This window comes from Pinus tabuliformis, chromosome Q, assembly GCF_031772625.1.
Source record: "Pinus tabuliformis cultivar Carrire ecotype Pingquan chromosome Q, CPIR1, whole genome shotgun sequence".
NCBI classification, from domain to species: domain Eukaryota; kingdom Viridiplantae; phylum Streptophyta; class Pinopsida; order Pinales; family Pinaceae; genus Pinus; species Pinus tabuliformis.
Window position 1 is genome coordinate 209,796,056 of NC_142296.1, and position 10,289 is coordinate 209,806,344.

Here is a 10,289-nt window from a genome sequence, read left to right on the forward strand (position 1 = left end):
TATGTCTACCACGAGCACATAGAAACCAATCAACTTCACTAAAGCTAGGCCAGAGGATGCGTTAATAGCTTCGGAATCGGTTCCGGATCTTCCAATAAGGTTGTTAGAGCAAATAGCTCCCAATAGAAATTAAATCGGCCATTTCCTCGAGTAATAGAGGACTTGCTTTTTGCAAACGGCCACAATCAATTCGTTAAATCTGGTTTGCAAGACCAATGATGGTTCCAAGAAATTTGTTTTCGTCCACAAAGATAATGAAGGTGAAATTTCCATGATTGTGGAAACCCATGATATAGTAAATTTGGATCTTGAATCGGGGATTTGTTGAAAGAAAAATATCGGGAGGACTTAAAACTACACAGAGAGAATCAGAAGACAATTTTGTTTCGTGATCATTTCATGAAACCCCCACAATTTCCCGAAGGCTCAATCACATGAATAAAGCACAGAACAGATCAATTGCAATCATAGGAAATATTCAGTTATTGATTGGCTCCGATACCAAATGTAAAAATCTTAACTTACAGCCCAAAGATTATCAATACCAAATATTTCTATGATCTTTGTTTAAGATGACATACCTTGATTAACAGCGGAAGAAGTAATGGCTGCCATCTTCTGTCTTCTGTCTTCTGTCTTCTTCTCAGAATTCGGTTTCTCTCCTCTTGCCCTCACTTTCTTTATGTGCTTCTTGATGGAGAAGAATGCAACTCTTGTGTGGGAGAGAGAGGACCCAATCCTTTATATTTTTAACTTTAAATCTGGTACGTCCATCATATACCAATTCAACGCTTTAATGCTTTAATCCTTTAATGCTTTAATGCTTTAATGCTTTTAATTATGGAATGACTTAATTAGTTGGGTCACATTAAGATTTAGAAACTTCCATTTAATTTCTAACATTCAGTTCCTGTACTCATGCTATAATGCTTTAATGCTTTTAATTATGGAATGACTTAATTAGTTGGGTCACATTAAGATTTAGAAACTTCCATTTAATTTCTAACATTCAGTTCCTGTACTCATACTAGACTTCAGTTCCTGCACTTAGACTAGACTTTGGTTCTTGCAATCATGCTAGACTTTGATTCCTGCACTTAGACTAGACTTCGGTCCATCTTCCTTCATCCCTTTTCATAGGTAGCTCTTCCTTATTGCCTCTACGAACTTCTTGTCTCAACAGAATTGCAAATCAAATAGATTGATGGTTATTCTTCAAGGTTGAATGCTCTTTTATATATATAGTCTTCACAAGGTGGACGTGTCCCTTCATGAGGCCGACTAGACAGCTGCTTGAGGCCGACTTTAAGTGCTTGAGGCCGACTTGATGGTGGAGGAGTTTTTATGACTAAAATACATGAAATAAATTTCTTTCTTTGATATAATGAACCCAAGAAGGGTCTAGATAATGATAATAACTCAAGACATGAACCTAGAAGCCTACAATGGAGGCTTTGACCTATTGACCAATGACCCAAGCATGAAACCCATGCTTTAATAAGTCAATCTTTTACAATAAAAATTTTCTTTTTCTTTCTTTTGAAAAATTCAATTATGAAGACCGATACTAGTTACATTCTTCAACATCCAGGACTTTGGATTTGCGGAATTTGCTTCAAAAAGCCTTTCGTTTTATATCACAAGGGCAGCAAATGGTAAATCTATTCTCAAAAAATGTTTGGTTTGCTATAGAAACCCATGAACCGATTCCAAAAGGTCTCGCTCTGTCTCAGAAAACTCAGATTCCAGCCTTAGGTGTCTCAGACCCTACCTCAAATGTGGGATTCGGTGCTTAAGAGGTCTTGGTTGCAACATGAGAGTTTTGGCCTGTTGACAAAAGTCTAGATTTACAAGGATTCACTCTCAAGAAGTTCATTGTCCAAGACTATAATTTATCCACGGAACTTCGCTCTTATCAACCACAGCGAATGTGCCCTGCTTCAAGCAAATCTCCACAGAGATTTGACCACCAGTACTATGATTTGTCCATAAATTAGCTTCTGAAGAATTCGTCCAACCTTACAGACTTGCCTTGAGATATCTTGTTGTTCCTTGGATGATGAGTTTCCTTCTGGCCAGAACAAGTAGAAGAAAAACAAAATAAAAAACTAACTAGGGTGGAAACTTTCACCACCAAAATTAGTAGAAATGAAGGGGTCTTAAAACCCTCAAAGCACCAGCTCAAGAAATCATAGATGATTTGATCCACAATTGATGATGCCTCATTTGATCTCAACCCTCTTCTATTTATAAATTTTCCATGGGCTCCAAAATGTGAGGGGTTGTGTGTGCAACCCCTAATTTAGCCCCAACCAACCCAATTTTTGCCCAATGTTGCCCCAACATAGGAAAAATTGGGTTTTTACCCATTTAACAAGACTATAGCCTACGGGGTCGGATAGGCTTTTTCATCCTCCATTAGCCATTAAATTGGAGAAGACATTGCACTTTAGAAGTGTTTACACCATGCTTGGGGATGTTTTTTGTGATGTGGGGCATGGTGTATGGATGACCCTTGATTGTTTCGTGATGGATATGCACATGTAGAGGTGGCTTACTCTTGGATTGTCGAACCTTGATTGATCCTGATTCGGCATTCTAGAGAAGGGTGTTGAGTAGATCCGATTCACTCCTGTAAATCTGCTGAAATTAAAGTGATCTCTGATCTGGTTTATGCTTAGAAAAGTGTGCCCTAAGGGCTGGAGCTTATTGCCATAAGTTTGGTATCTTTTCTCCCGAGCAGCATAGAGTGTTGGATGTTGGGTTGAAGTAGATGGAATACTGTCCCCCGTTTGCTGCTGTGAATTAATATTACGAATCAGCCCTAAGGTTGAAGTTCACAAATATATACCATTTCCAATGATTCAAGTAGTATGAAGATATCTCCTAGTTCGTAGTGATGATGTCTCCATCAGAGAAAGCTATCACTCCTTTCAGTTATATTCTAAAATGAATTCCACCAGGGCTTGTTTTACTCGACGGAGTACTCACAAATAGAATCGTCTCACCTACCGACAAGCTGAGTCAACATTTTTGTGCAGAGTGCACTGGAAGCAGGTTCTTTGGTCAAACTCGGCCAGTAATTGTTGAATTTGCCAAGTTTATGCTCTGGTCATTTAGTAGGCTGAGTTATTGCTGGGCCACTGAGTTGATCCTCCATTTTGGGACTCCCGAGTTTTTCCCGAGGCCGAGAAGGAGTACCAATCCAGTAAAACTTGTCACTGTTGTTTCCACCTCTGATGAAAATATGATTTGTGAGTAAAGTATGTTGAACGGAGTCAATTGGGTTTATTAAGGATGGTTAGAGGAAAGATTGGCATCTTTTCCACGCATGTTGAATTCCTAAAAGTGACATGTTGAGTTCATATAAAGTAATATTGTTGTAATAGCTGAGCCCTGAAAATATCTCACTGATGCAGGAGCATATTCTCTCAAATCAACCTTGATTTTCTAGCCGTCACTCACCCTTGCCTACACTTGCTTACAGGGTGAAGTGCGTGGTTGCATGGTATGTTGAACGAAGAGGTTTGTCCCAAATCACTTATATAATCAGCCCTGTATATTGCATCGCTCCATAGTTATGGATTGTAACGCCAGGGTCAAAAGTAATATTATGAGTGATAAAAAACTGCATATTTTATCATCTCTAAAGTAATGTCATTTTACGTTGCCAGAGTCACAATAAACTTTCCGACAGCAAAAATGTTCACTTGCTTCATATTAAGTGTTTGAAGTTCAACTAATTTGCTCCAAATATTCAAATTTATTATTTCATTCAATTAATAAAATCACGCCGAAATGGGAAAATAAGGAACCTACTCTTTAGGTTTGGGTTTGTTTCTTCGATTGGCCGCCCTATCGCCCTCTCCATCCTCATCTTCCACCCGTTTAGTCCGTCTGCGAAATTCCGATTTACAACATGAAATTTCCAAATAAAGAAACAAGAAAAAAAAAGATAAAAAACAGATAAAGTATTGCATTGAAAATAATAATGATTATGACTGCGCGTATTCATACCCTCGAGGGCGTTCTTTGGAATTCTCCTCGGCACGTCGAGGGGTTTCCATGACCATTCGCCTGAAATCGGCATTAGAAAGGTTTCCGAAGGCATGGCTGGCGCTGTTGCTGCTCTGGTCTCTCTTGTCCCTATCCTTGTCTTTGGGAGGAGGCCTCGGCGGAGGAGGAAGGGGATTCGAAATCGGTACCTGATCTTCCACTGCCATTCCCATTCCACTGCTCAAAGTTTGCCCTGCGAACCACTATACTTCTGAATACAATATACTACCTATCGACAAACTTTTAGATCATTCGAAGAAAAAAGTGAAGACACTATTGTCGTGTAAATGTCACAAGTGGGGAGAGAATACTACCTACAAAACTTTCAGATCATTCGAAGAAATAGAAATAAGACACTCTAGTGTGGAGTTAATGTCACAAGCAAGTGGGGAGAGAATGGGTTGGGTTATGCCAAAATCCCCACCAAAGTTCAAAGTCGGGGGCTTATGCTCCGAGTATACATAAATTAAATATTGGCTATGTTGGGCTACGGGAGGAGGCAAGTCATGGTTACCAATGGTTTTCCTTAGCTTATAGTTGAAGGGTGAACAACGAGTTCGACAAGGTCCCACGAGGGAGGGGAGACTTGGCCCTTTTCGAAATTATTAATATTAATTTAGGATTTTGTTTATCCATTTCTATGGATCTAAGTATTTGATTGCATGTGTGCTTTCATTACTTTTAGATTTATCAACTTGTCTTATGTGGATGCCACTTGTAAGAAAAGTTAAATGAAAGGAAGACTCGTGAGAAGACATGCCAAGTGGGTCTAAAGACACTTTGCTTATAGTGTGGGGACTTTATACTAATAATCCAAATGTTGCATATTCAATTGCATTTTATGAGATAATATTAAATCTATATGAACAAGTTAGTATGAATGAGTGCAACACCATAACAAAGAGAACAAATTAGAAGCTACATTAAAGTTAAATAAGAAATGATTTCTTTGTTTTCATTTTATAAGTGATCTGGATTTAAACAAGAACGCAACAAATTATGAATATAATTATAAATACAGAGATGCAGCAGAAATAATATTTTATTTCATTAATGTAAAATATTGAAATATGCTTACAAACAAAAATGGAAATAAACTAGTTCGGGCGATGGTAGCTTATCTATGAGGAGAGATGTGGTGGCTACATGCCTCTGAACTGTCTTACAATGAGGCTCGAAAGCCTATTTATTGTTGAGAAACAATGGAAAACCCTAAACATCCAAAAACCTAACCCTAGGAGATGAAACGCCAAACTACGGGCTCCGTTTTGGGTAAATTGGTACATCAACTTCCCGGGATTGTAACTTTCGCATACACTCTCCGTTTGATGCGCACAATACCTTGTTAGAAATATCTATCCAAGGACTACAACTTTGGGATGAGCAACATCGGTTCATGGACTCATGTTGCTCCCAGTTTTCCCAAAAAAAAACGTTGTTTAGGGCCTCAAAACGGCTCCGGAAGTTCAGGACCCAAAAAAATTGCTAAAAATAGTAAATTGTGCTACAATTAAGGAAACTGAAAGAAACAATGGTGGGGGTCCAAGTGAAATTGGCGGGTGGTCACTAATATCCACCTGGATCATTCCTCTCCCCTTAGGAAGCAATTGTCTCCATTGCGTTGAATTCTTCCATGAGATGAGAAAACTTCTACTGAACTTGGTCCCTAGTGAGCCACTTGCCCTGGTGAAGGAGTTGGTCTGCTTTAACAACTCGATATAATTGGATTTTCTGCTGGTGAGTGTGCTTGATCTGCGTGTCCATAATCTGATCAGTTGCAGTTTTTTTTTGCAATATGGATTTAACTCTATTGGTGTGAGTTGTTCTGCAATGTCAGATGTGTCTAGTAATGGTGGAAAGTATGGCCCAAGGCAGTCCACATTGAATATTGGGTGGAAGCCATGCAATGGGGGAATGTTGAGCTTAAATGCATTGTCTCCCACAGCCTTGGTAATGGTGTAAGGGCCATATCGGAGTGGTATGAGTTTCTGATAAGCTCCAGTAAGGTGTTCCTTTTGTAAATGCAACCAAACTTTGTCGCCCACTTGAAACTTGTGTGGCACCCGATGTTGATCATGTCGCTGCTTGTACTTGGCATTTGATTTCTCCAAAATGTCGTGGACCTGCTGGCAGATATGTTGGATGTGCTTAATGAAGTTGTTTGTCTTATCTGTTTCGGACTAGACATGAGCCAAATCTGCTTGAGTAGCTGCAAATGGCATTGCCACATCAATGGGACATAGTGGTTGGAATCCCAAGCCCACCTGAAAAGGGTTGTGGCCAGTCGAGCTGTGGAGAACCTGGTTATAGTTGTGTTGAACATAGGGGAGGCTCTCATCCCATGTGCATGGATGCTTTGAGTTGTACATGCACAGAATGTGTACGATCATCATGTTGACAACCTCTGTTTGGCCATCAGTTTGGGGATGGAAGGTTGTGGACTTAGTGAGTTTGGTGCCCAGCATCGACCAGAGACTGGACCAAAATGTATTGAGGAACATGTTGTCCTGATCTGAGATGATAAACTGTGGGATCCCAAACTGTACCCATAGTCGTTTAAAGAAGAGATTAGTAGTGGCTTCTGCTATGATATTCTTCTTGCAAGCCGCCATAATGGCCATCTTTGAGAACTTATCGACGACCTCAAAACACACAGTCGTTTCCATGCTTAGTAGAAAGAAGGCCCGACATGTAATCCATGGAGATGGATTCCCAAGGTCAACTAGGGGTAAGAAGCGGAGTATAGAGGCATTGCTTCTTGATGGTCGGTTTGGCAATGGCGTAGGCAGTGCAGGATCTGATGTACTTCCTGACATCCTGTCGAAGATTCGGCCAATAGGAATACTTCTGCAGTACTGCCACCAATTTGGAGAGGTTCATTTAATAGTATTTCCCTGTAAAGGGCAAGAAAATATTTCATTTGCGTTGAATCATCCATAGATAGATTCCCGTGATAATTTCGCAGTATTGTCCACTCATGTTACACCAAAGACTCGAAAAGGAAAATATGTTCCTTAGTGACGTCATCCTCACCTTCCTCCGGCTTATCACCGGCAGCCTGTTCAGGGTTCCAAACTAAATGTTGGCAACTAAACACAAGGGTTGCGCTCGTTATGGGTTTTCTCAACCCCGAAATGCCCAGCAGCCCGATTGTAGTGTGCTTCCCAAATCATCTTGGCACACTCGCTTGAAGGAACACAAAGGTGACCCAGGTGGCATAACAAGGCATCCTTGAGGTGAAAATCTAGAACATGTTGACCCTCCAAGAGTGTCTGGTATGTGTGGCCAAACTTTGGGTCGCTTTTGTAGAGAAGTAGCCAATCATAAGTCTCGTGCCCACAAGAGTTGAGCACGGTGGTTAACGCCATGATCGGTGATCGACTGAGGCAATCTGCAACATTATTAGTGTTGCCCTTCTTGTACCTAATATTCAAATGAAATTGTTGCAAGTATGTGGACCACTTCTGATGGCGATCATTTTGCAACTTCCCTTAGGTCTGTATGAATTGTGGGGGCCGGTGGTCTGTGTTGATGATCGTTTCCTTCCCCAAAATGTAATGCTTCCATTGTCGGTAGGCCTGCACAATGGACTGCATCTCTTTGTCATAAGTGGGATACTTTCAGACTGTGTCTGAAAGTGTCTCACTGTGATATGCCACTGGATGCTCATGTTGAGTAAGGACTGCCCCAATAGCATATCAGAGGCATCTGTCTCGATCTCAAATAGTTGTTGCAAGTTTGGTAATATGAGCACTAATGCTGAGCAGAGGCTATGTTTCAACTCTATGAATGCCTTCTGTTGAGATTTAGACCAAAAGAATTTTGTTTTCGCTCCTCCCTCGGTGACTTGACACAAGGGCCAAGTGATATGAGAAAATCCCAACACGAACTTGCGGTAGAAGTTGGAAAGACTCGGAAAACTACGGAGCTCTGTCAAAGTGGTTGGAGATGGCCAATCCTGAATGAATTGGATCTTGGCTGGATCCACATGTACCCCCTGTTCATCAATAATGTATCCCAGATACTGAACTTGGGTCATGCCAAAAGTGCATTTCTCCAAATTGGCACATAACTTGTGTTGTTGCAGTGTTTGGAGAACCTATCGGATGTGGTGGAGGTGCTCTTCCCAACTTTGGCTAAAGATCAGGATGGCATCCAAGTATATCACTACAAATGAGTTGGTGAATGGCCGCAAGATATCATCCATTAGCCTCATGAAGGTTGCAAGAGCATTCATCAACCCGAAAGGCATAACCAACCATTCGAAAAGGCCCTCCTCAGCTTTGAAGGCAGTCTTCCACACATCGGAGGGTTCGATTGGTACCTAGTGATATCCTGACTTCAAATCGATCTTGCTGAAATATTTTGCCCCCTTCAGTTGGTCTAGAAGGTCATCAATCCGTGGGATTAGGTACCTATTCCGAACAGTGATCTTGTTCAATGCTCTATAGTCAATACAGAGTCTCCAATTCCCATCCTTCTTCTGTACCAACACGATCGAGCTCCCACAAGGCGATGAACTCGGTCGGATGTGACTTTTCTCAGCAGCTCCTGAACCTGCCTCCTGATTTCATCGTTCTCCAAAATTGAGCACCGATAGATTGGTCCATTAGGTAGTGGCACACCTCGGGTTAGATCGATGGAGTCCTTGACCTGACAGTGCAGAGGAACCCTTACGAGGGAGGTGAATATGTCCTCGTACTCCTCCATGACCTTGTCCATCTGTAATTGTAGTGCAGAGTGGCCCTGCCTAGAGGTCATGGCCACTGTCTTCTTCTTTCCTTGAGGGCATATCATCAAGAAAACAAATTTCCCGGTTTTGGAAATGAGCTTACTGCATTGCTTTGCAGTAACCAAAGAGATGGCGGTAGGCGATGCTACCTCCGGTATCATGTACAACTTATTTCCCAAAGTAACAATAACAGCACGAGGCCTTGACTCATACACAGCATGGCGCTTCCACAAGTATGGTTGGCCTAATAATACATCAAAAACATCAAGGTGAGAAACGTCACACAATACCTCATTTGTGAAGGGCTTGATGTTGTACAGAAGGCGACACTGCTGGATCACGCGAAGATCATGTCCTTGGTGAAGCATCCCGATGGTGTACGATTGTGGATGTGTTGTGGTTGTAAGCCTAGCCGCTTCACGACCTATGCCGAAATGAGGTTCTTTTGGCTCCCATTATCAACAATGAACTGTAGCGGAAGCCCTTTACCCACATCTAGGAATGGAAGAGGCGCTCCTCCTCCTCTAGATCTTCAGGTTCCTCCTTTTGGATATTCGTGGTGGCAACGGTGGCGTTGGGCTCTGCATCGATAATCTACTTCCCTTTGTCATTCCCCTTATCGGATTCTGACTCAAAATCGGAACATGCATCTGATTCCAAAGACTTTAGCTCGACCACCAGTGACTGCTTGGCCCAACACTCACTTGTGTTGTGAGTGGAGCTCTTATGGAACTCACACCACTTTCCTGCGTCCTTCTTTAGCTTCGTGGTGTTGTTCTTTGTTTGTGGCTTTGGCAGGTTTTCCTAGGCCACCCTGCCTTGGCTTTATCCTTTTTTCAGCGGTTTGGGGGCGCCTTTCCCTTGCTTCGGATTTACAGATCCAAAGTCTCGCTTTTTCTGTTTAAACTTATGCTCGATCTTGACAGTGTAACGGTACGCTGTGCCGAGCGAGGAGATGTCCAGGAACTCCATCTTGTCATGGATGTACCTATGTAGGCAGTCGTGGTATTTGAGTATCAAATGCAGCTCAGAATCCTTGATACCCAACTTTGTGCGAAGGGTATGAAAAATATTGGTAAACTCCAGCACGTCTTGGTCCCTTCCCTGCCACAACGTGGTCCACTTTATGTATTTATCCTCATAGCTTCTGACAAGGTAGTACTGCTCCTTGATGGCATTCCGGAATGAATTCCAAGTGGGTGCGGCTGAAAACAATGAGGTCGTACTTTCATCCTTCTGCTCGTAGTAGGTTTCCCACCAGTCCTTGACGTGTGGGGTGGCTTTGAGAAGAGCGAAAGTAATCTTTTCCCAGCCGAAAAATCATGAATAGAAAAATACCCTTCTAGCATATTTAACCATTTATCTACAACATTTGCATCTATCTGACCCTCAAATATGGGTATGTCAAAGTTAACTTGTACCTTAAAAGGTGTGGCACTTCCAGAGTAGCTGCTGGAAGTAGATGTGTTGCCCCTGGACAGTCACTGAAGGATCTGGGCAA

The 10,289-nt window shown here is 41.8% G+C and overlaps 1 protein-coding gene across 1 annotated transcript in view; it reads right to left on the reverse strand.

The window, feature by feature from the left end:
* SMU2 (RED family protein) overlaps positions 1-4,467 on the reverse strand; it is a 104,928-nt gene extending 100,461 nt beyond the window's left edge. Inside the window, exons 1-2 of the mRNA XM_089384181.1 lie at positions 4,018-4,467; positions 3,820-3,897 (exon numbers count right to left, since the gene is read on the reverse strand). Of these exons, the coding sequence (XP_089240307.1) occupies positions 3,820-3,897; positions 4,018-4,229 (290 nt within the window). The 5' untranslated portion in view covers positions 4,230-4,467. The remainder of the gene's footprint in view (positions 1-3,819; positions 3,898-4,017) is intronic.
* Positions 4,468-10,289: the final 5,822 nt, after the last annotated feature.